The sequence below is a fragment of the Cotesia typhae genome, unplaced genomic scaffold (genome assembly GCF_013202065.1).
Source record: "Cotesia typhae breed Kobodo isofemale line unplaced genomic scaffold, CoteBio_Ctyphae contig_44, whole genome shotgun sequence".
Classification (NCBI taxonomy): domain Eukaryota; kingdom Metazoa; phylum Arthropoda; class Insecta; order Hymenoptera; family Braconidae; genus Cotesia; species Cotesia typhae.
Window position 1 is genome coordinate 1,368,705 of NW_027423753.1, and position 27,490 is coordinate 1,396,194.

Below are 27,490 nucleotides of genomic sequence, written 5' to 3' on the forward strand. Positions count from 1 at the left end.
TTATTCTCATCATTGTACGCTCTAGAAATGAATCTGTCTAGAGGCTTTTAGATATTTTTATTTTTAAGTATCGGCAAATGTTTACTTTAATATGCTCGAGTAGTTATTTAAATCCGTGGGTGGCAAGTGCTAGAGAAATCGGACAATTTATTTTCATTTTTTATTTTTTATCGCTTAATATTGTATTAAATTTAATTGTTTAGTTGATTCAATGTTATTATTGAATGTGCAATAATATTCTCAACGACTTTTGAAAATATTAATAATTTTTTATTCCTAAAATTTTTTAAGTTAGTCTTTAAAAATAAAACTTAGGTTTTTTAAATTGGCATCATAATTAAAATTAAGATTCTAAAAATTTTTGATATTTTTTAAATAAATATTTAATTTTTTCTCAATTAAAAAAATATTGATAAAATTTTATCAACTTAATGCGTGTTAGTCTTTGAAATTGACCAAATACCTTAGCCCGGCCGTTTCACTAGCGAGCGCGTGTATCGACAATGCGCCACCTAGCGGATATAAAAGAAAACAACTAATAAATTACTTAGTAAAAATATTCAAGCTCACGAGATGATTTAAGGACGATTCAGAGTGTTGAGTCTCTGTTTGATGAATAAATAAAAGCCAGTTAAATGTTGTAAATAATTTACAGTACTCAGCGCTATGCGACGGGGTTCGTTAAAGCAAAGGTTAAAGACAGTGTTTTATGTTGGGGTAATGCTCGTAAATTATAATCAACGTCTTCACCAGCATAGCACACTGTATACAATATATAATAATACTTCTCGGAGTCTCTTAGTACTGACAAACTTCGACGATGTCGTTAAAACATTGTCTTCAAGACTGGCAGGTTTAGGGCTGATGATCTATACGCTCTTATCTCTTCTTTATTCACCTTCTTTGCTCTGTCTTTCTCTCTTTTTTTATTTAGTGGGTATAATGTTGTACAAGACTACACAATACAATGCAAGAGGCGGAGAGCTCTCGATTAACAGTAAAAAAAAAAAAAAAAAAAAAAAAACGCACTTGTTACTGCGGTCTGATAGGAGCTCAAGACTCTACTCGCTAGCTGACGTCTCAATCTCAATACCGTCGATATAACCATCACGATTGATATATTTATTTATTTTGTTCTTAATGTCGATCAGGAGCTCAAGTTAGATTTACTTTTTATTTAAGATATTTATGTGTCAACTTTGACCCAACATTTTATCGTGAAAAAAATTTATTTAGAATTAATTAATGATATGTAAAATATTTTTAAAAAATATAAAAATTTTTTAAATATATTTTAAACTTTAATAATAATATAGGAAAAGAATAATAAAAAAATTTTCATTAAAATAATTAATTTAAGAATTTTTCTGCCTGGCTAAAGATACTAAAATTTTTTGCAGTAATTTTCATAAAAATTTACACTTAAAAAAGTTGATTTAAATTTAAAAATAAAAAAATTTCAAATTAAGAGCATCAATTTTAAGATTCAAGAAAATTTTTAGTTCAAAAATTTTTTTACAAAATTTTTTCTCCAATTAATTTGATTTTTTTTTCACTATAAAATATTTAAAAAATTTTCTTATAAATTTTAAATATATTTTTAAAATTAAAAATAATTTACCTTCGACCAATGACGTAAGTAGAGTAACATTAGCAGCCTTCCTCCTGCCGGCAGGTAAATTAAGCCCAATTTTCTCGAGCTTTTCCCTCAGCAACCTGCCTCCATTTTTCGACTTGGCTCTGCAAAACAAACGATCAAATTTGAATAAAACAACAAATTTAAAAAAAATTCTTGGCTCTCTCTCGTGACTTTCTCACGCGACAGTTCTCATTGACAAAAAAAAATAAAAGTAACAATTATAATGGCAAATCTGAAAGCACATCTCAATCATCGAGTACAAAAATATTCGCGATGAATTTACAAAAGCGAACTATTAATCACCGACAATACTAAAAGTATAATGTAACTTTGTCATAATTGTAATTAGCATATTCTATTGCCGTCGTGTCAATAATTCAGTATAGTCACTATTGAGCAAGCTCACGTCAACATACAACATACTCTTCTCTTTCTCCACTCACAATCAGTGCTACAGATTTATTTCTTACTTCATGTACTGGCTAAACTCCCATCCTATATTATATTATCTTATTATATTACATTATATCCTACATCCTCGATTCTTCAATTCAATTCTCATATTTTTTACCGATCCATCATCGTCATAACGGTTTTCGAAATCCTTTTTTTTTTATTTTTATTATTTCTTACAAGCTTATTATACATTACATATTATTGCTTTCTATGGAAAAAATTGATATTAAAAATAATTATATTAAACTTAGTAAAAATCTTATATTTTTTTAGATTTTAAGTTTAAATAAAAAAAAATTTTTAATATTAATAAATATTTAAATAATATTTTTTTTTAATAACAAGGTCTTTAATTTAATTATATTTTAATCATTTAGAATTTTTAAAAAATAATTTAGTAATTTAAAAATTTTTTTTATGAATTTTGTAATTATTTTTTCTTTAATTTTTAAATAAATAAATTTATAAAAATTAAGAAAATTAATATTAAAAAATTTTATTTTTCAAATTACTGATTGAATAATTTAAACCGATTACAACTACTATAATAATAATAATACCAAACAAAAAAAAATACCCGAGCAAGTTTTTGCGTTAAATATTCACAAGGAAAATTTATTTCAATAATGATTTAAAATGAAAAAAATGAGCACCGGACGTGATACAAAGCATGCTTGACTCATTATGGTGGCTTGTCTTCTTGAGAAACGATATCCTCCGTCTGCGCTCTTTTACCGTCGCAACCAACGTCTTTATATCCACTATAAAGCCCGTCGACTACTGTATTATATTATATACTATTGCTACTACTATCATTACTATTATTACATGGTGTACATGAGAACAAGGATGAGGATGGTGACGGCGAGGACCCTCTGTCTCTTGTCGCCGTTTCGTGATTACTCCTCGACTAGACAATTTTACTCTTTGTAATCTCAAAATAAATCCCGAAGATCATTAAAACGCACTTCACGTGCATGCTTTTTTTTTTTTTTTTTTTTTTATTCTCTGCAGATTTATTTAATAAAAATCAAAATTAATTTTTTAAACTTTAGAAAAATTGTTTAATTTTTTGTTTAAAAAAATTTCATTGAATTTTATTTTTTTTTATTACTCCAAATTATTTAATTAAGCTTAATTTTATTTTACAACTTTTAATTTAAAAAAATGACACTTTATTTTACAAATTTTAGAGTAAAAATAAATTTTTTAATTTTATCTAGCAAAATAAAATTAAATATTAAAACCAATTAAAAACTTCATTAAATTTCAAGCAAAAATATTTTACATCCCAAAAAACATGATCTTCATTACTCTCTTATGTAACATGAAGACAGTTTCCAGAAAAAAAAAAAAAAAAAAAAACTAAATATATATAATAATAATTCTTCATCACAATTTTATAAAGTTACGGTTTCTCCAACTGTAAATTAATATCCCTTGGTAAGGTTTTTGTAACGCCCGGAAAACAATACCAGCCCCTGATTAATAACTTTCCCAGGAAGTTTTGTTGCTTTATCAGGCGCTATCTATTACTTAATCCTTAATCATCCCGATAGACCGGCCACCGGTACTCGAATGTCCAAACTCGGTACCTTATTTATCATCATGCATGCATAATATAGTATAATACCAGTTACCAGCCATAATCATAACAGACATTAATTCTCCTTCACTAAAGTCCACGTCTAGTAACTAGTAGCTAGTAGCTAGTCGCTAGTAGCTCCATATACATGCAAATCTCTCACAATCGGCGTCACAAGATCCGCGAGCTAAACTCTCATAAAATTAATCTCTGGCTAACGACCGGGTGAATTGCTCCACTTTGGGAAGTTACCAATGTCTCAATAAATCAATAACAACCGCGAGAATTCAGTAGTAAAAATTATATTATCATTTAATTATTGTAAATGTTCAAGCTTAACAAAAATTCAGGGAGAAATTTAATAGTAAAAATTATCGTAGGGTTTTTTTTTTAATTAAACTCGATCAGAATTAATTACTAAAGATTTATTGTTAAAAAATAATTTCTAAAGTTTTAAAAATATTAAAAAATTTGTCTAAGAAATAATTAAAAAATAAAAATCTCTATTTTTATCAAGTAAAATGTTAAAATTTATTTTTTTTTTTTAATTTTTAAATTAAAATTAAAAAAAAATTTTTTTTAAAATAAAATAATTAAAAACACAATAAATAAGACGTATGAAATATTTGACAGGGCGGAATAAAAATTAAAAATAAAAAAAAATGAATACGACAAGATACTGTTATATTATATGAATGAATATAAAGATTGTAAATAATTATTGGTGACTGGCCTTATGAATGAGAGGAGGGAGGAGAAAAAGAGAAAGAGAAAGAGAGCTTTGGAGCGAGAGGGTCATTAGCATGGGGTCAGTATGTCTCGCGAGATAGGTGGATAGGTGGACACTGATGGCACAGGTGTGTGAGAATCAACAGATTATTTTTCATGAGCAAACATTGGATTCGATTGGAGATTAAACTATCAACTATCAACTATCGGCAATCAGCAATAGGCAATGGGCAATCGGCTGTCTCCACTCTCTTTCCTTTCTTCCCTCTTTACTTCGCTGGTATCAATTGTAAATTGTAGATTTAAATAGTATTTACTTATATTGTATTATATTACGGCCTCACCTTCTTAGAACGCCGCCTAAAAGACTCGCGTTCAGGCACTCAGGTGGTGAGAGTCGTCTTTGAACCTCGGCGACCGTGACCTTATATTTGCTGGTGCTGCTTAGCAGTGATAGTCTTCCTGGTACCGAGCAAAACACATCCACTGGCTGGGCATTGCCTGATAACATTCCTTTTTCTCCTCTGTCTGATTGTTTTATATCTATAACAGTTTTCATTAATCATTTATCATTAAATAATAATCATTAGTTTAATCAAAAAATTTTTTTATTAAAAAAAATCATTTGATCTTTTCTTAAAGTTCAGAATTTATTATTAATTATTATTGATTAATCATTAAATATAAAACATTAATCATTTATCATCAGATTAATCAAAAAAAAATTTTTATCCCGGCAGAAAATCATTTGATTTTTATTTAAAAATTATTTCATTAATAATAATTTTAATTATAAATAAAAATTAAAGAAAGATTATTTATTATTATTGTATTCACAATTTTTTTTTAAACAAATAAAAAAATCTGTTGATCTTTATTTACAGATAAAAATTTTTGATTAATCATTAATCATATATTATTAGATAAATCATTAAATTAATAAAAAAAATTTTTTTAAACAAACGAAAAATCATTTGATCTTAAGTTAAAGCTTAAAATTTTTTATTAATTTATTAATGATATCATTAATCATAATTTTAATTAAAAATTTTCTTGTCACTAGATAAAAAATCAAAAGTTGATGAAAAATGATAAATCATCAATAATCTATGATTAATCATTAATCATTCATTATTACTGTATTCACAATTTTATTTTAACTAAAAAAAAAAATCTTTAGATATTTATTTATTGCTAAAAATTGTTCATCAATCATTAAATCATTAATCATAAATTTTTTATCAAAGCTTAACATTTAGTGTTAATTATTAAAAAAAAATTTAGTTACAAGTTGACACAAAAGCATTTGATTTTACTCAAAGTTCAAAATTAATTTTTAAAAAGTTAATTTCATTTTTTTGTTCGATAATCTAAAATTAAAAATTTTTTTCTAGCAATTTATAAAAATAAAAATCCCACATTAAAAATTATTATCCACAAAACTAATAAAAATAGGTAAAAGAGAATGTGTGAGAGTTTATCATACATATTTCTATGCACTAGAGCTCAGGCTCGTGAAAGTTTAACGGGTCATGTCATAATAAACTCAGGCAATCATTTGTTATCGAGCATCAAGCATCAAGCTAAACGTTCAATAAATATGTCGACAGATAGTTAAATGAAAAATAAAAACCCGGGTTTTTTAAATTCAAAATTCATACATACAACTATTAAAACTCATATCTTTTTTTTAAAGTTCAAAAGTTATAAAAATTTTATTATAAATTACCCGTCAGCTTAAACATGCCATTATTTAAATTATTTATTTTATTGTCTCGAAATCGATTATTATTACGACGAATTTAAACTTCTCAAGCCATAAATAATATTTTTTTTTTTTTATTAACTTTTTAAGCGTGGTTAATAATAAACAGCTAATTGAATTTATTCGAATTTCATTTCAAAATACTTGACACGTTTAATTAATTTTATGAATTATAAATTATCCTCAACATATATAGAAGTAGTAAATGTATCTAATCTCGACATATAATAATAATATATTAAACGTAGCCCAGATAGTTGATTTATATAATTTATATAATATAATTGATATATATATATATATATATATATATATATATATATATATATATATATATATATATATATAAATAAAAAAGGGCGGGAAGAAAACGTGCGCGTGCTAGCCCGAGGTATTGAAAGCCTCACGGGTATCAGCACATATTTATTATTATTATTTTTTATTATTGCGAAAGTGTTTATAAAATAAATAATATTTATGTTAAAAGTTTGTGATCGCAGCGGCATTTAATATAATATCTGATTGATCTTAATTTTTATTTCTTACTCGCAAAGATCCAAGAGCTGAGTCCAATTAAATTGTTTTAGAATTACTTCAATGTATAATAAATATTAATAATAATAATAATAGAGGCTGTCGGTAGATGCAAGGGCCCGCGGCTCTGTGGAAGTTTAGCATCCGCTGAACTGAGCGAGATTCGCGATATGCCTTTACTCTTTACTCTTTACTTGACCGTTTATGTTTATATTATAAGTATAAGTATCAGTATAAGAAAACCCACCCTCCCAAGGGAGTGGATAACTCGAGATATTAAGCATTCCAAGAGTGCAATAACTTTGTTTCAGTGCACATACGATTTATTCAGAGGAAAATTAAATTTTTCAATGAAAAATTTATTGATTGTAAAATTGTTTTTACTTGCAATCTTGCAGTCACTATGTGAATTATAAAAAATTAAAATTTTGATTTATTAAATAATGACTTTTGTTAAATTGCACTGTGCTTTCTTAAATATTCACTTTTTTAAAAATATAAGCTCATTCCGATGTTACACTCATCAAGAGCTTTCATTTGAGTACCCACATGCATTTTTCATATATTTTTCATATATACATATATATAATATATATAAATATATGAAAAAATGATGTGGGTACTTAAATAAAAGGTCTTGATGAGTGTAACATCAGGATGAGCTTATATTTTTAAAAATGTCAATATTTCACGACATAAAAAGTTATTTCTTAATTATGAATCAGCTTGAAAAAATTTTATTTGCTGACTGTAATTTTTTTACATCTTTAAAAGGTAGAAAAAAAATTTTTAAAATGTTTTTTTGAGTTAAATTAACCAGAAAAATTCATTTAGAATTATTTTGTTTAATTTAATAAGACCAAATTCTTCAAAATAATTTATTTTAATATTTTTTCTTAAGCCAAAAAATTCTTAATTATTTTTAACATCAATAAATTATTACAAAAAAAATTCTCCAGTTATATTTAAAGTTTTTAAAAAATTTTGCGTCACCTGAAAAAATTTCCTTTTTTTTTTTTTTTTTTTAAGAAATAAAACATTGGTTACATCTAACAACCAATAATACAAAAATACTAGTGTAACAAAACTATTATCAGGCTCGAGTTACACAAAAAACCCGAGGGAAGTAAATTTGTAATAAAATCCGGGGATAAACATCGACCACATACCAAGTCCCTAGATTACCCGCTTATTAGCCCACAACGGTTTTTGTCCCCTTCTACCCTAAAATCCTTCTTCTTCCTCTCACCTATCCACATGTTTCAGAATTTAGCATTTTCCGTAGCTAAATCCCAAGCCGAAAACCAAAGAGAGATTCTACAAAAATAAAAGTCAACTTTTGGAAATGCTAAAATTGGCAACTATGAGTTTTACAGAGTATAATACTCAGATTTGGACAATAGCAGTGGGACAATTGTGATTGTCGGGTGCTCGACAATGGTAATAAGGGACAAATGCTATAGAATTACCAATGTGTCTCGAGTAGACAAGGTATTCGAGGTGTGAAAAAATAGTGAAAAAAAGCGTGCCCGCGGGCGGATCGAGTTTCGTTATTGTTATTATAATTTTCTCCATGGGTACCAGTTTTTGGGGAGGTCCTTCACCACAGGGGCATGAAATACAGATGGCTGTTTGTCAAAATGTCATCGAGGGTTATTATATGCCTCGTTACTTCCAACTCTGACCCAAAATTACTTTTATTTGGAGTATGGACCGTCACTTTTATCTACGCCCATTCACCCAATTACTTTATTCTTAATTATTTATAATTACTTAAGTAATAGTTGCCTGTGGTGAAACGAGTCCGGGTAAAGGTTCTAATAATAAATGATATGATAAATAATCTCAATTATAAACATCGGGTTAATAACTAGGATGATTTATTGAGATCTTGTGATTATACTTTTATTAATATTCACCATATCTTTATATATATTTACCTTTGAGTCATGGTTACTCATCAGCATAATGATAATGATAATGATAATAGCGATCGAGGATTCAGGATGATGTTAGGTATAATAAGAGTTCAGTTGAGATGTGGTTTTATACATGAAAGAGAACACTTGATCAAGAAAAGATCGTTAAAGATCACTAACCCATTATATATTTATATCTATATGTATGTGCATTATTATATATTACATATTACCTATCTGCGGTTACGTAAGCTGATATACATCTTTGCTTGGATAAATAAAGAGGTTAATTAGTGGCGAATTCGTGGGTAAGAATTATTTGTATTTTATGGGTGGCTCTGCTCTGTAATGACATTTTTAGAAATTGTAATTCGTGGAGCTTCAAAATTTGAAGACCAAAAAAAAAAAAAAAGATTAGGATGTTAAATAAGTGTTTCAGAAATTGCAAATTCACAAATTTATTATTTTTTTGAAACAAAAATATTAATTTTTATTGATCGATAATTTTCTTCAAGTATCTAAATTAATTTAATAAATAAATTTTTTTTGTGAAAAATGAATTTTTTTTCCACCGTTTTATCAAATTTCAAAAATGGAGGCTGCGAAGGTAGACTAGAAGTAAAAAGGGAATCACCATCGAGTAACTTAATTTGTAGGGAAAATGAAAGAACGTATAAGCTCTCCATTTCCGAGGTAGTCAGGAGCAAAGAGCTTTTGGGCGCGTGCACACGCACAATTTCCTAGGTAATCAACTCCGCCGGAAGCAAACCCAATTGTAACGGTTCACTTATGTCGTAGGACTCTGTTCGAATGTCGGATTGGTCGGTCAGCTGCTGGGAGTGACTCTTACACCCTTTCATTTTTAGTTTTATTGGCACATTAGAGGATTAGGGCGCCTCGGGCCCAAAAAGTCAGCAGCTCACTCGTTAATTCGTCATTTATTGAGTGTGCACTTTTGTCACTTCAGGGATCAAAATTTCTAAATCTCATTATTAATATAAAGATAAATATATATATATATATATATATATATATATATATATGTGTCTAATAAATATAAACACATGAACACGTAAAAGTATAATTTGTACGCGGCTGGAATACAGAGCAGAGTGTACATAACCGAGCAGCAACTGGTTTCAATCGACTCACAATCAGCATCAACTACAGCCAATATGTTCTGTGTTTCAACCGATGGCTGTTTTGCTCGATCGAATTGGCTCTTTACTTAGCTGATAGCAGTTTGTATCTTCACACACATCCACCGATAGTGGACTCCAGTCAGAGCTGATCGAATTTTAACTAAGACTCAGAACGAGATGGGTTTTGCCGTCGATATATACGCAATATCAATGAAAGTCTATCGATACACATTTACACTTAATGTTAAAATATTTTTATGTTTATGTGTGTAGATAAAAATCTAGGTGACTTAGGCGTGTTTCGCACCCAATATGGAAATCATTCTACTCTGTTTTATATTTTATGTTTGTTAGAATCAACCATATGGTATTTTCGTCATAAATGTCTACTTTTATTACAGTTTTCTGCTAATTAATTGTTTTAATATTTAAATTTTATCCTATTAATTAAAATCTATTTTATTCTTATAAGAATTATATTTAAAAAAAAGTAGTATTTTTGTCTGAAAATTAATGTTTAAATAATTTTTATAAAAAAAAAATATTTTTTTAATTTTTAAACTACAAAAAAAAAATTATAAAAATATTAAATTAATTTTTTTATAAAAATTTCACACTTTATTTTTTGTGTAATTAATGTAATAATAAAAAAAAAAATTAAATGAAAATAACTTACTTTTAAGAAGAGGTAAATCGTTCATAAATCCTCCGTCATCGACATTAGTGTTCTGCAATACAAAAAAAAATCATTTTAAAACGAAACAATTGACTCTTTATCAATGACAACCTCAATTATAATTATAATAATAAATAATGACAATGATTTTTATTCTGGGGCATGTAATTAATTTCTAATTGCAATTCACGATTGCACAAGCTCTGTCATAACATCGAACAAACAACAAACGGTCGCTTAAATATATTGAACATATATTTATATATTGTGGCCGGTTGGAATACTTTGAAATTACAGTAGGGAGGGTCCGTTGTCCAAGTAGATACCAAAATTAAATTCTTCCGACGTTGTTATGCAATCAATATCCTTCAATACCTTCTATAGATATATTTCTGGAGCGAATCTTATCGCATTTTTTTTTTTTAAGGATGACCGTCGGTATTATAAATAAATATAAATAATATTAATAATATAAGTAATTAAAAATGTGCGTTGCGATTACGTACATCGTCGCTCACCTGGGGGTCGTCAACGAGACTCGAGTTGAGGACGAGGTCCGTCTGGTCGAGCCCGTGGGGTGGCAAAAGAGCGTCGGGACGTCTTACTCCATATTCGACGCCTCTACCACCTGTGACACCTGCACCAGCACTTCCTCTGCTTCCGTCGTACGGAAACGACGCGTGCATATTTGTCTGTAATTTTTAAAATAATTTTTTTTTATTATTACAAGATTTATATTTTTAAAAAAATAAAATTTTAAGATCGTGAAGGAAATTAAATTTTCTAGAAAAAAAAAGTCAGATTTTTTCGTATTTTCAATATTTAACCGGGAATTTTGAATTAAAATGTGAAAATTCAAAATTTAACTAAATAAAATAGTTTTTCGTTTATTAATTAAAATTTTTTTTAATATATAATAATAATTAAAGCTAAAGAATCAATTTTTTCATATGATTTTTTAGGCAGAATAATTAATAAAAATAAAAAAAGGAAAAAATTTGATTTATATTATTTTATTATTAATAATAATATAATCAAATATTTATTTGGGATTTTAATTGAGTTTCTTGGATGAAGGTGGCAGTGGTTAATGTTAATGTTGGATTGATCGACATATCAACCTGATAGAGTTTTGAAACGTCATGCCGATGAGTCTTAAAAACTAACCGATGTTACTTGTAACCCTGATTCTATTAAGATAACAGTGAATTGATCATTTTTATTTTCGTTTAACTCATTATTTTTTTTTTTTTTACTTCAATTTCAAAGTTTGTCTTTCACTGATTCATTCATTATTACCACTAAAATACATAGAATAAATTATTATTCAAAATCATTTCAATTTTTAATTAAAAAAATTAATAAAATTAAAAATAGTCTTTTAGAAAAGTCTAATTTTATATTTAAAAAAATTTTTAAATAAAAAAAAAAGTCAATTAATTTAAAACAAAAATAGTATAAAATTTTATCTAAAAAAATTTTTTTGTACCGTAAAACTTTCAGTTACCCAGAATAAAAATTCAAAAGTACTATTTAATTCATATCACATAAAAATTTTAAAAATAATCGCAAAGCAATCAAACCACGTACATAAAAGCTATTTATTCATTCAAATTACAGCGTTCATAAAGATCGGCAAATATCAGAAGCATCAAATCGGGTGACAGTGTCAAAAATCCAAAACAAAAACCGGTCCTCTTTTTCCTTTTCCTCTTTCTCATATCTCATGTCTCTTGTCACTATTTGCGATGTATATTCCATTCCATTCCGGGTTCATATTAACTTCTCACGTAGCATATATACCTGGAGGCAACCGAAGATCAGATCTTACTCAGAAAAAACCGGCATTATTTACTAATTTAATGTCTAAAAAATTGAGCTTTGCTTCCATTTTATTTAATTAACCGAACAAGAACCAGCCAAGATATCTCCGACTTTTCAGTTCCATTAGAAGCACATTTTATTGCTAGTACTCAATTGCGCAAAGCATATACATATATATCTCGCATCACCTTTAATTTATTTTATTATTATTATTATTATTTTTCATAGTCTATTTCTTCAAGTTTTAAATCTTTAACTTTAAATTAATTATTGTGAGCTAAGAATTAAAAATATGAAAAAATCATTTCAGAGCTTTTATTTAGAGAATTAAATTTCCTACAAAATATCCTTGTCAATTTTTTCATAGCTCTAATCCTTCAGCCTCAATTTTAAAAAACAAAGATTTGAATATCCAAAATTATTTAAAAAAATATATTATTATTATTACATTCTTTTTACGGAAACTGGCCCACGTACGCGGTAATTTTTTATCGTTTCGGCAGCTCAACACACATAAAGTAGCACACACACTTACTCACGCTCTTTTATAAAAAATATTTGAATCCACGAACACGATAAAATTATTTTTCACCATAATTATATTATTATTATTATTATTATTATTATTATTAAAATTATTTTTCATAAATTATGTTAATAATATACCTCACATATTACCGAAGGATCCATGTCATATTTTCTGGATAACGCTCCTGCTTACCGATCATTAATTTAAATAAATTATAAATTATGTAACATAAATATAATTACAGTACTTCTATTTCCTAAATTGTAGTAATATTTACCTCTAAATAAATTGAGCGATTATTATCGGATCGGAAATAAAATAGAGGTAAATAAAACAAAAAGGAGTAAATTTAAAGATTTAAGTAAACCATTTAAATGTTTCATTGCATTACAGTTAAAGTACATTACTGGCGGTGTAGCTGCCGGCTAAACATAAACCGAGACAATTGGTCTTATAGGTATAGCATGGTATGGGTATGAGTATGTAAACCTCTTTGTGATTATCACCCACGAGGATCAGCGGTTATATACACACGCGTGCGATTACCTCCTTTTCCAGTTAATTTAATCTCTGTATTATGCTCATGTGAGCTTGCTTACGTTATAACCCGAGGGTTCATGCACTTGCTTATACATTTTATTTATACAACTGATCACGATTATTCTCAACTCTTAATTTTTTGTTTCGGGCTTTAATTATTCGAGATAAAATTTTTACTTTTTGCTTAGGAGATTTATGATTTTTAAACTTTATTGATTTTTTTTTTCGTAGAAAAAATTGTTAAATTTACATGAAAAAATTTTATATAATTCTATATTAACAAGAAATAAAATTTTAATTTATAGCAAAAATTATTTAACAGTCTTGGCCATAAATTATTTTGTATAATAAATTTTTTCAGATCAAAAATTTTTGTAATTTTTAAAAAATTAAAAAACTTTGTTAAAATGCACTGTACTTTCTTAAATATTGACGTTTTTAAAGATATAAGCTCATCCCGATATTATACTCATCAAGAGCTTTCATTTGAGTACCCACATGTATTTTCATATTTTTTTCATATATACATATATGTAATATATATAAATATATGAAAAATTGATGTGAGTACTCAAATGAAAGCTCTTGATTAGTGTAACATCGGGATGAGCTTATATCTTTAAAAATATCAATAATTCACCAGATACAAGGTCTATAACTATCCTGGATACAAAATTTTTCTTATTCTTTTAATAATATAGATTATTTAAAAATCTATTAAAAAAATTTTTTTTATCAATTAAAAAATTTCTGTTCATTATTTCACAAAAAAAAAAAGCTTAAACAATTTCAAGCAAACGCGTAAGTGAGGCATTTAAAAAAACATAATGCAAACAAAAATAGTTGTTTTATCGATGGAGGTGTTTTATCTGTTAAAGTACAACGAGAGTGTTCTGAGAATAAACTTTCACGCGAAAAAAGACTAAAAAAACACGGTGTTAATTAACTGGCGGGCGGCGTAAGTAGCCGAGGACTGAGTACTAAGACTATTCGACTTGAATCACGGGTTAGCTTATAAATTGATGTAACCTCTACTCCGTTGGGCCCAGTGCAGCTAATGAGATGAAATGTGATCGCCTTTCTCTCGTTAAAGATTATACAGCCATAGTAGATATATTTTCCTACAGAGAAATGCGCTGTGTAGATACAGCTCAGAAGTTTTCAGCTTTCTGCTAGCTGCAGTTATTTTATTTGTTGTAAGTTATTATTTTTTACTCAAGCACATACCGGTTAATTAATAATAAAAATATATATTGTCAGTAGATGCTGGCTACTCGTCATGTTTGATTCAATATTGAGATAACGGTTACAATTAATTCCCAATCTATTTATCTCGACAAAGAGATCGCTATCACTGTTTTTAATAATTATCATGCTGGATTGTTTTTGTTCCACATAGAAAGTATTTGCCGCAAAAAATTATGATAAACAATCCGTTTATTTTTTTTTTTTTTTTTTTTTTTTTTTATTGCTACATTGGGCTTAATTAATTGTTTGGTATTAAATTATTTTTAATGGGCTTTAATAATAGATATCCCACTGTTATTAAATCGATTACTGTTATTAATTTATTGACAGGAAATGAGGGGGTATTTATTTGAATATTTTCGTCAAGGATTAATTTTTCTTGGTTGTTTTAATTTTATTGTAAAATATTTTAAAAGTTAGATTTTTATAATATTAATAATAAAAAATTAGCATAAAGCAAACAATTTTTCAAACAACGAAAATAAAAAACCTGAATTTAGCATCTAAACTCCGAAGTTAATAATAGCAATGAATAAAAATAAATGGGAAGATATTAAAAAGTCTTTGATATAATGCACAATGTATAATGTTGAATGTACAATGTATCTGAAAGGTCGAAGGCAGTAAAAGGTTATCTCGGAGTGTATGAAAGGGCGGCTGCGTTCGGCTTCAAGCCTTTACGCTTACATACAAATCCTCGGATTTTCCGGAGTTGTGAGCATCCATACACCCGACAATATTGTATAATATTGTACTACACGTGTGTAATGTGTAAAGACGCTTGCAAGTTCACCCGGAAGATTTGATGGGTAAAAAATCTCGCTCGTAGCTCATGTGTGCTGTGTCGAGAGTCTGATGCCGGGGGAAGGGGAAAATAAAAATTTTCTTCTATTATAGAATCCAGGACATAAAGGAGCTGAAGATAACGGTGATCGTCTCGTATACTTTCGGGGTGAAGATATTTAATATTTAAGGGGTTCATCGAATAGAACCACTCGGCTGATTATTGGCATTGTGGTTTCGCTGGTTTACTCTTCCTTTCTATTGTACCTTCTGAAAAGGATCCGCGATGTGATACGGGCGGATATCTTATCATTTGGCACACAAAAAGTAATCAGTTTATCGTTCGCTCATCGGCTAATTTTTTTTTTTTATTTTTTTACCCGTGAAAAATAAAAAAAACTCCGAAATTTTTGAATTTTTTTAGTTTTTTTTTTTAAATAATTCAAAAGTTATAAATTACAAAAAATTTTTGTTGGTTAAAAATTGTAGCGTATAAAATTTCAAACAAATTTTACACCAAAATTATGTATGAAGAATAAAAAAATAATTTATTATAAATTTTTTATTTTTTATTTTTTTTATAATTTTTTTTTTGGTTGAAAAATTATATATATGCATTTATATGATCACATATGTGCAAATTATGACAATAAAAAATTTTTTCATGGATAATCCAAGAAAATTCTTGCTATTGTCGGAATTAAAGCGACTCATTTGAAGTAATTGTTAATTTGTTTAAATTCAGGGTTAACCCTCCCCCTCTTTGTGCGTAACTTCCCAGCGTTTTACGATTCTTGGCATATTTTCCCTCAAAGCAAACGTCCGTGGCATCCACTTCCAAGGAATGTCAAAGCCCAGAACTTAATAAGCGAATTACTTCGGCATAGTATGTCGGGGTACTTTTTTTTTTTGTTTTATTTATTTATTCAAGTGACATTTTCATTTTACGATTCGAAGGATTTTGTTTTTTTTTTTTTTTTTTTTCAAATTTTCCAATATTTTATGCAAAATTCGAATCGAAATTAGTAATAATAAATAATAAGAGAATTTTTATAAATTTGTAACATAACTCTCCCCTACTCATTCGTGTGTATATACAATATAATGTCAGGCATAATTTGGGTGTTATTTTACCAAAACTGTGGACAACTATTTCAGCAGCTGTTCAGTAGCTTCGCATTTTATTCAGACTATTTTGATAGACATTCTAAATATTCAATCTAACGTGACTTGTTATTATATTATGATGACAGTAATTTAGATATTTGCTGGGAATTTATAAATAAAATATGTTGTCTCTAATTGATAAATTTTTAAGAAACAAATTCTTCAAAATTATGGGGTAAATATTGAAAATACGAAAAAATCACATCAGATTTTTTTTATAGAAAATTTAATTTCCTGAAAAAAATATATCATTAATTTTGCTCTATCTTGCTTCTTTTTTCCAAATTTTGAATTTAAAGTTCAAAAGTCGTCATAGAATTTATCAGTAATTTCCAAAAGTTTAAAGTACTATTGTGGCTAAAATATTGAAGATAAAAAAAAATGATATGAAACCTTTTTTGTAGGCAATTGAGTTTTTTATAAAAAATTCTGGTTGATTTTAGCGTACCTTCAATCCTCGAGCTAGAATTTTGAAAATAAAGATCACGGTCCGTAAATTAAAAAATAATTTATTTTTGTATGATTTTTAAAATAAATATATCGATCCGTGGGACTGTAAATTGAGACGAAAATTTAAAATATAATATGAAGCACGCAATGGTCTTTGAAAAGCGTGTGTGGTATGTGGGCATTAAGGTATTGGGGAATCTTGGAGCGTCAATTAGAGTGAAATTTGGTTTTCGCTGTACAGTGAACATAAGAAAGAAATATAAGTAAGGTGAGTGTATGAGACTTGGTGGAGACTGTAGCGCAAAGGAGCATCATATCATATGTGAGGAATAAAATATATAAGACGTAAGATGTGAGTGGGCACCGTGTCCCATGTGTGTTATTATTTTCGGTGCCGACAATCGCCGATGTGAAAGTTACTCGAGGTCTTACTTATACTTGGGTCCAGCGAGCACTGAACACTCACATCACCGTCGGGATGATGTACGTGTATGATAAATTTTGCATGAGAAATGACACGCGTCTACTTTTAATATTAACTTATATTATGTATATTCTCCGGTCTGCTGTTGTTGTACTGGGAATACTTACAGTTGTACTCAATGCAGCAATTAATCATCCGAAAAAATATCACTGGGACTTAAAACTCGGAATTTATTTTTAAATGATAATTTATAATTTTAGAATACTCGATGATTTAGTTGCCAATTTATGAGGCTATCAGTTTATTTCGATCAATCCTCTTCCTGATCATGTTATTCCGCCGAAGTTAACGGGGCTTTCAAATTCTACAATATTACTTTGTTATTTATTTATGTTTATGTTTTTTAGTCGGTATATATATCGTATTAATCGATCGATCAGATTGATGAGGTCAGATCAACTTTGAGATCTCTTAAAATTCCGCATCCGAATTTTTATCGGTAGATTTTTATTGGAATAATGCCGAAGCTTTTTTTAAAAATATTTTTGTTTAATATTGAATTATATTAAAATTTATATTAATTATTTTTTAATTAAGTCAGACAAATTGAATTTTTTTATCAGTACTAAGATAATTAAAAATAATTTTTTCTGTGACATTTAATGTCAATCATTGATAAAAAATTTTTTTTTAATAATCTACCTCTAAAAGCTCAAATTAAAAAATTTCTAAATTTATGTTTGAAGAAATTTTAATAATTTATTTTACATATGTAAAATTGAAAACTAAAAAATTTGACTAAAATTTTTAACCAAAAAAATTATTCCTAAATAAATTTTATTTTAAATCCTAATAAATTTTTTTAAATAACTTTCAATTAAATTTTGACCCATCAGTAAGATTAATAGAATAAAAATAAAAAATTCCTCAACATTCGCACATAATAATTCAATAAAAAATAATGAATATAATTGAAACTAAATTTCCAGGAAAAAAAAAAAAAAAAATAAAAACATAATTGAATGATCCATAAAAAATTTTAATAAACGTTTCCATGAATAAAACTAATTACAAATTATAACGGACCGATAAAATTATGAATATTAAAAAATTACGGTAGCCCAAAAAGAGTTAATTAATTTTTTTTAAAGTTTCATCTGAAGATAAATAACAAATAATTCGCAAATAATTGAATAGAAAAAAAAAGTAACGTTACTAAAAATGAAGACTTACGACATGAATGCTTTCGGCATCTCGCCTGAGATCCTGAGTTCTCTGGCCAGCGGTGACCGCCGCGGAGAGATGGTTGTAGTGGTGCTGATGGAGGGTGTTGAGAGTCTGTGTGTAAGGATCGCCGACCAGGTAATCAAGATGTTGTGGCTGTCCAAGCCCGTGTTGAGGACTCGCGGGTGCGTGGTGGTGGGTCGGAAAGGGCGGCGGGAAGTACGGCGGCTGGAAGTCTGAAGCCGTCGCCAAGGAGGCTCCGCCGTGGTGCGGCATCCCCCCACCGTTGTTCCCATTGCCCCGATGACCATGGTGGTGACCACCCGAATACGGCGAAGAGTTTCCTCCCCCTAGCGACGATATTCCTCCGTGACTCGTCAATCGGTCCTGTAATAATATTAATTTTTTTTTTTTCATATAAAAATAATAAATAAATCCGGTGTAATTTATTGAAATTAATTCTATAAGCAAGCTCATTTTCCTCTAGAGATGTCGAACTGGACTCGGACGTCAAGAGCCGCTTATTCATCCTCTACTCTACTGGCATCCGAAGAATCTTCGCGAGATATCGATCGTTGCTAACCACTTGGACAAACTTACTTAATACTCTTCCTTCATACACGATCTGTTTTTGCCCACTTTTAAATCAGTGATTAAAGGGACATGGAATTTTCATTGTCTTTTTTTACAGTTATATACTTTTTTTTTGGTAGTTCGGGCTGAATTGAGTAATAATTAAAAATAACACTAAGAAGTTATTCTTTTGATGTTTAATAAAATTTTATCAGTGTAAAAAATTGACAACACAGTTAAATTTGTAGAAATTTTGTCTCTTTAATTAAAGAAAATAATTGTTTAATTTTATGGAAATCATTTTATGAATTTTTAATATTAAATTATTGTAAGTGTAAAAAAATTAAATAATCAGGTACGATAAATGCTATAAGATTTTAAAATTAACTATCTGCAAGGGAGAATTCTTCACTACTATGCGCCGTCTGTTGGTTTTTACCGAAACTAATTTTTCTGAATAACCAGCACAAGTATTTTTTTGAAAATAAATCTGTGAACATATTTAACAACTTAAAAAAACCTAATTTTATCTAAAAAAAATTTTTTTTTCGGATAATTATGATCTAAAAGCATAAATTAAAGCAAAAAGTAGAAAAAAAAATTTTTTTTCGTTAAATTTCGACTTCTAAATGAAGTATAAAAACATATTCTCTAAATCTTAGCGATTAAGTGTCAATAATTTATCCATAAATAATAAATATAATTTTAATTGTTAAGAATTGATAAGTTTTATCGAACAATAAAATTTATTTCCAAACTAAATTAAAAAATAAAATAATTTCACGGATTCAAAATAACATTACTTACATTTAAAATCCACAAGTTCATCGTCACAACGATAAAAATTAAAAAAACTCCACTAAAATAAAATACAAGTTGAATTTTAGTAATTTCTAAATAAAGACCGAAGTATAATTTAATAATTTAAAGGCCATAGGATAAACTAAAACAATAAAATGTCCGTTAACGCGCGCACTTGGCTCGGCAATGAATAGCCTTGATTTAATAGTTAGTCTGCTAATGGCTTTTTAAAATTGTAAAAAATAGATAACGCTCTAAAAGTATTATTTCTCAACATTGTTCAAGACGACACGTACCTATATTAATCGAGCTATACCTCTATACCTACACCTATATTAATCGTTATCGTTGTCATCTTTATTATTGATATTATTTGTTACTTATTACCATTATTATTGTATCAGTACCGGATCGACGAATAGTAATCGAGAAATTAGAAAATCGCTTTATAACTCATCAAAATAACGTCATAGTTTTCAAATATCATTATTCATTTTTATAAATAATAAATTTTATTAAGTGGATAATAAAAGTCTTATCAAAATTTATTGGTGTTAAATAATTTTCAATGCGATGAGCCTGAGGTGTGTTATTTTTTTTTTTTTTTTTTTTTTTTATATTAAACTCTTATAGTTTTTAGAATTAGACACTTTAATAATATTTATTATCACATAGCCTCATTATTATTTTTAACCGCAATAATTTTTTTTTATGTTATTAATTTATTGTAAAAATAATTATGATATTATTTTTATTAAAAAATTATTTTTTTCAAGTAATTTTTTGCTAGAAATTAAAAAAAAAATTTTTTTTACAAAAATAGTTTTATAAAAATTTTGTTTCTAGGGAAGTATGAAAATTTTTGTTATTTTACGGTAAATTATTAATTAAAAAAAAATATTAAATAAGTATATGGATAAGCGAAAAATTTATTTAATATTAATGGAAGTTTTTAACAAATTTTACTGTTATAAAAATCAAAAAAAATACTTCACGCATTTATAAATAATTAAAAATTAACTTGATGAAAGAAAAAAATCCTTAAAGAAATTTTACTCCAAAAAAATAATAAAAATTCTAAACAAATAAATTTATCCAAAATTTAAATCCATATTTTTATGGAAAAATTTAATAAAATAAAATCACACAATTTACATTAATCCCTAAAATTTAATTCCACTCCACTTTTTTAAAAATAAATCTAAACAAGCAACTTTTCAAACTAAATTAAGAACTCTCGAAATTAAAAATCTGAGTAGCTCTCCTTAAAACTAAAAATTTACCTCAACTTCCATGACAGTGGTCATGTCAACATGAGGCGCGTAACAAAGCGCGAGTTTGTCAGCTGTCGGCGCCTCTGTGCGCGGCGGAAACATTTCGAGGATCTCCAGCTTGACGTTTTATTTTATAATAAATCCAAACTTTGGAGACTCTTACTAGTAGCAATTGTAAACAAATCACAGCCCACAGAACTCCCACTTTTAAATTAAATTCGTGTTGATTTACCACCAAAAATATGAATTAATAATTAATAAAAAAAAATTATTTAACCACAGAAAAAAGTATAAGCTTCCTAGCAAGTTTCTTCCACATGGTCACTCTAGTCCTACTCATCGGCACTTAAAAAAATGAACAAGCAAGACTTGTAAGCTAAGTACGGTCACACGAGATTCCGCGAGCCTTGTGAGACTTTTTGAGCTTGATGCAAGCGTTATTACCACTGTTATCATTATCACCACTCATCATTACTTTATAGTCTTATTCCAGCGCCGTAGGGATTACAAGTATCTATTATATTTATTTATAATTGTTGCCTAAGGTTAACAATAATATTTATGATTAGCCGAACCCGCGGCTAATATTTATCAATTTCAAAAAGTACATTTTACTTTTTAGATCAAAATTAAATTTTATTGCACTGGAATTAATTGAAATAAAAATAAAAATGAATAATTAGAGCCACAGATGGAGTTATGACCAATAGAGGCTACAAGATACAAGATACAAGATAATATAATATTACCGCGATCGCGCAATGACTGCGACACCACGTGGAGTGCTGGATCAGTAAGCACTAGATCCGAAGAAACCGGGACCGGGGGTCGGGGATAGGAGGAGTTCCCCTCCGTGGACCACTTATTACGGTGTTAGGTCTCGCGCGCGCAGTCAATCGTCGCGAGGAAGTCGGATGGGGCTCACGGGGACGCCCCTCCGACGAATCGCGACTAAGTACTTTGTTTTACTGATTACGATATGTAATATATAATATATACTAACACCAACACTCTATGTACCTCTGATACACACATTTGCAAAGCAACATGTGTGCAGTCGGTAGAAATGGCCAGTCACGGATTTATTCGCGATTATGCCTCTACAGTTTGTGTTTCTCTTACTCTTACTTTTACTTGTTGCTTGTTGATAGTGAGAAATTATTTATTTTATCCCGGAATCATAAGCGGGGTTGCTTTTTATTTTTTATTAATTATTATTATTAGATAAGTGAAAAAATTTCGGAGGAAAATTATTATTTTTTTTGGGAGCTTTCTTGCCCTGATTTGCGTAAAAAAATTCTTGAATTAGAAAATTTTTTAGTTTAATTCAATTTTATTGTATTCAAGAATTTTTTCATTTTTTTTTTTTTTTTAGGCAGAATAAATTTTTTTTTGGTTGAGAAAAAAATTTATTTTGGATACTTAATAATTGTTTTTACATCAATTTTGTAAAAATAAAATTTTATTATTTTAATTGTAATTTAAAATAATATTTTTCATTACCGCTTACGTGTTTTTGATCTTCATAAAGATATATTGTAACAACTATACAATAGCTTTAGTAATTATTAGACGAGTAATTGTGACAAATTTGTCATTAGAGTAATTATAACTGTCTGAGGAATTTTAAGTTATTAATTGGGAAACGGTGATAAGACGTCATTGCCTAAAAAATATTTTTTTATAATTAGCTGTTTTGTAATTCTGATAACTGATAATGATTCGAAGAAAAATAATGTTCAATAACGTTTTTTTGTTAAAGATTGTTTTTTTTATTTCAAAATTAAAATTAAAAAAAATAATTATGAAAAATGAGTCACCAGAAAAAAAAAAAAAAAAAAAAATTATTTAAAGTGACTGAAAAAAAAGTAATTTATACTTGAAAATATTAAAAATGAGCGTGTCTTAATCATAAACAAAAAAGCCAAGGCACATCATCAATGATCGACGTACCGTTAGTTTAAAGTTAAATTCAAGTGTAGGCCTCTTCATATTCTCAAGCCCGTCTTAGCACTTAATACTCGCCTCAAAATTAATAGCTAATGTCTAAAATTATTCCCAGAGACTCACACTCTTACCGAATAATTTCATTCATAGTTACGGACTCACCTAAGAGTAGAACAAATTACAATAATTTATTTTTTCCATTTTGAAATTTAATCTCTTGAGATAAAACGAGAGCCATCACACCGAAAAAGCAAACGTTAATAATAAATAAATCCATAAATTAATTAATTAATAATTAGTGAGCGGAAATTGGGCTCGACTGGTCTTAAGCAAATGTAGAGCGACGTGTGCATAAAAGCATGATGAGCAATTGGCGTTTAAATCTCGTCATAATAATCGAAGATGGTCCTCTTTAAGTAAAGTTAAGTAGGATAAGGGCGTACAGTGGTTACCGTTCGGTGCGGATGTTTCCAGTGGAATGTCGTTTAGCGACTTCCCTCTCCTTACATTACATATGTGTAAAAAGATATATAAATACATACAGCTGCACAATACCAAATCCATCTGCACATACATACTTTATACGTGAATTGAATGCATGTATGCGGCTCGTTATCTTTTTGTTAAGACTTCCACGATTGCACTCGATATTTACCCGGTGGACCTTAACTTCGCGGTGATCTCGGGCCGAGCTTGGGCTAATAAAACTGCGGTTTTAAACGAGGGACGAAGTAACTCTCGTTCTTATTCTCCAGAAGATAAATAATAATGTTATACTTTTATTTTAAAAAAAAAAAAAAAAAAAAAAAAAAAAAAAAATGGTCAAGTTTTTGGTCTTGTAGAGGAACCCGCAAAAAGTTAACGACGCATGCCCAAATTACGATGACGGAAATCAGGTCCATTTAATTTGTTGACATCTGATGTGATGTGAACTAATTTTTTTTTCTTAACAAAAATTCAGGGAGAAATTTAATAGTAAAAATTATCAGATAGTTATTGTAGGGTTTTTTTAATTAAACTTAATAAGAATTAATACTATTATTAATTATTATAAATTACTAAATATTTATTGTTGAAAAATAATTTTTTAATAGTCTATAAAGCTTAATAAATATTAAAAAATTTTAATTTCATATAAAAAATCATGATACTCGATAGTAATCGTTAGTATCCTCCATAATAACTACTACAATTAAAATGATAAATATTAAGATACTTTATTACAAAACTTTTCATTAAATTATTGATAATTCTAATTAAAAAATTATGAAACTAATTATTTTAACAATAGGCAAATTTTGAATTGTAAATAATTAAATTTTGTTCGTGTATAAATTTATCATGTTAATTGTAATGAGTGATCGCTATCAATTATAATTACAAGTGCTCTTTAAGCCTTCACTCAAGCCTACATTGTAACTAAATAGCATGTAAGTAATATACTCTGGAGTAATAAGCAAAGTAGTTGACTTATAGAAAGTACTTAACTCGCGAAGTGTATCGCGACATTTAATTGCCACTGTTTACTGTTATTACGCTATCTTACATCGGTTTATATCGTTGTAATTGTTTTACTATTATGATATTATCATGAAGATTAATTTTATTAAATTTATTAGAATATTGCTAGTTATTAGCAGCTATCTTTTCTCTTCAGGTGAAGATGACCCGCGACCCGCGAGCTTGTAAACTAAAATCGTGGGAACGTCTGATAATTAGACCGTCGAATCACTGACGTTAAATTCCCGTATAAACATTATTACACGTACGCTATCTGCCATAAAGGTAAACAGCGCTACTCGGCTTTCAAATCACTTGATACTTTTTCTATGATTTTTTATTTTGTTTTATATTTTATATTACGCGAATATTCAATTTTATAATAACTTTTTCTACAGAATTTACTGTTATTATAAATTAAGAGTTTTAAAAAAATATAATTATTAATTAAAAATTTTATTAGAAAATAAAAAAAAATTCTAAAATTTTAAATAAAATAAATAGATTTTTTTTTTTGTCTTTAGTGTTAAATAATAAATCCGCAATAATAATAATTTAAATTAATTATCGTATAAATTAAATTAATGTTCTTAATTACTCAATTTGCATAATATAAATATTCATAAAGCACCAAAGTGATGCTGATAAATTTGTTTTTAAATTTCAATCTCGATAGGATCATTCTACATGATAAATAAATAAATACATATATATTTCCACAATATATAAAATATAAATACCACCGTATCTTATTAATTTATTATTATTATTTTAATAAACATCTGCAAGTGAGAGTCTTATGATTTACGACCAAAAAGTTGTCTATTCTCTCCTTACCGATAATTATTTATAATAATTATAATCATTACAGGAACGGTAAAAGGTAAATTTATAAAAAATTATGTGTTATGTATTAAATATTATATATTAAGTAACAGGTTATTATTTAAGGAGAATAATTAAAGCCGGAGATTTGTGGCAAATAGTGAAATAACAATAACAATAATAATAATAATAATAACAAAAAAAATAATAATAATAAATAAGGAAGAAAGTTTAGTCTTTGCAAAGAGAGTTTAGCAACATGTATTGGTATTGGTGTCGTGTGACAAACGATTATTTCGAAATGGCCCGTCTAAGTTAAAGTTAACGTGCTCGGTGCTCAATCCATCCATCAATCTGCTTGTGTCCTGATCAATGTTACTTTACGTGAGATATATCTGTATCTATCATACACTCAATAGGTATATTATACTTGTACTTATATATTTATAGATTTATACTTGTACTTATACGCACAATCTGGTACAGAAGACAAGACTAGAACTATTACTAGTTTAGTTACCGGTATAGAAGATTTAACGAGAGAGTTTAAGCGAGATAAAATCGTTAAAGTGAGTTTAATTTGCCCAAGGCATTTTTTTATTGCTCTATATATGTATATCCATCAGATGAACTATGAAATATTTTTATACCAGAGATGCTTTGCAATTATTATGCATGATATGCGTAATTTAATTTTCTAAACATGTTTGTTGTGCTTGAGTATTGAATATTGAGCGCATACATGTTCATTTGAAGTTTTCAGAGTATAATGTAGCATAACATGTCAATCGGGATATCGAGAGATCAAGTTTGTACAGTGATTGACAATTGATTTCAACGGTTGCTCATGTCGTCTGTTTTATTATTGTTTTAACATAAAGGAAAGCGGAATTGCTGACCGACTAATTGATGGAGTTTTTGTCGGGCTCCTGATTGTTCAGTTTTTATTGGTGAGTAATTTCAGAGAAAGCTTTTATGGGCCTTTTTGGTGAGAGTATTTCGGAAAAATGTGAAATTGAGATTGATGGATTGCGTTGGATTGAAATTTTTATCTTTTTTTGCGAAGTTAAAAATTTTTAACTGGGTAGAAAAAATTTTTTTTGCTTCATTCAAGACTTGAAATTTATTTGACATGCTTTTTTCGGCTCCAAATTTTTATTGTGGATTTAAATAATGTATATTATTAAGAGAATAAGAAAAATAGTCATTAAAAAGCTCTAAGATAAAAAAATTTATTTGTTACAGCAATAAATTCGAAAGTACGTCAATTAAATCTCTTAAACCCGCAAAATTATGTGAGGAAAATAAAAAGGATAATAATTTAAAAAATGTAAAAATAATATAATGTTATGAAAAAACAAACTAAGCATCAAGTAAAGAGTCAGAGTCGCGCAGCGTGCAGCTAAACATAATGACAACGACATAAAAGCCAGCATTATCTGCGTGTTTGCAAAGTGTATTTGTGCTAGGCTCAGAGGGCCTGAAAAAGTTTCTACATCTAGCCACGTGAATGTTAATAAACATTAAGTTTAAGTAAAAAAAAAAAAAAAAAGTGTCATAAACTTTTAACAGCGTTAAGCCGTTTTACGTCTGCACTTTTATTTATTATTTTTCCGTCGCGTGCATTAATATTTATACTTCTGCAGAAGCTATTTTGTTATTTACATTTTCCGGTTTATTATCCGCGTAAATGTCCATTTTTATTCGGGTACTTATTATCAAATAAAATTAAAAATTAAATAGCCGCAAAATGCTCAACTAACATAACAGTTTTGTAAGCAAAGTGTTTACATAATTGTCGCTATCCTGATAAAATATATTTATATATATTATACCGCTAGCGTGTGTAGTGCTTGAGTTTAGTCTCTAATTTCTAATGTGTAATAATCATAATGTGTATACTGACTAATATGAGTAGTTTGAAGTTTTTGTCGAG

At 28.0% G+C, this 27,490-nt stretch overlaps 1 protein-coding gene across 3 annotated transcripts in view; it reads right to left on the reverse strand.

Moving 5' to 3' along the window:
• Tfap-2 (transcription factor AP-2) overlaps positions 1 to 27,490 on the reverse strand; it is a 34,776-nt gene that overhangs the window by 4,084 nt on the left and 3,202 nt on the right. Inside the window, exons 1-6 of one of the 3 annotated variants that reach the window (XM_074244717.1) lie at positions 21,292 to 21,336; positions 18,644 to 19,021; positions 10,952 to 11,137; positions 10,446 to 10,497; positions 4,754 to 4,952; positions 1,622 to 1,740 (exon numbers count right to left, since the gene is read on the reverse strand). In XM_074244717.1, the coding sequence (XP_074100818.1) occupies positions 1,622 to 1,740; positions 4,754 to 4,952; positions 10,446 to 10,497; positions 10,952 to 11,137; positions 18,644 to 19,021; positions 21,292 to 21,315 (958 nt within the window). In that variant the 5' untranslated portion in view covers positions 21,316 to 21,336. Of the gene's footprint in view, positions 1 to 1,621; positions 1,741 to 4,753; positions 4,953 to 10,445; positions 10,498 to 10,951; positions 11,138 to 18,643; positions 19,022 to 21,291; positions 21,337 to 27,490 lie in introns of those variants that run through there. The other 2 variants (XM_074244716.1, XM_074244715.1) reach the window with 2 other exon arrangements.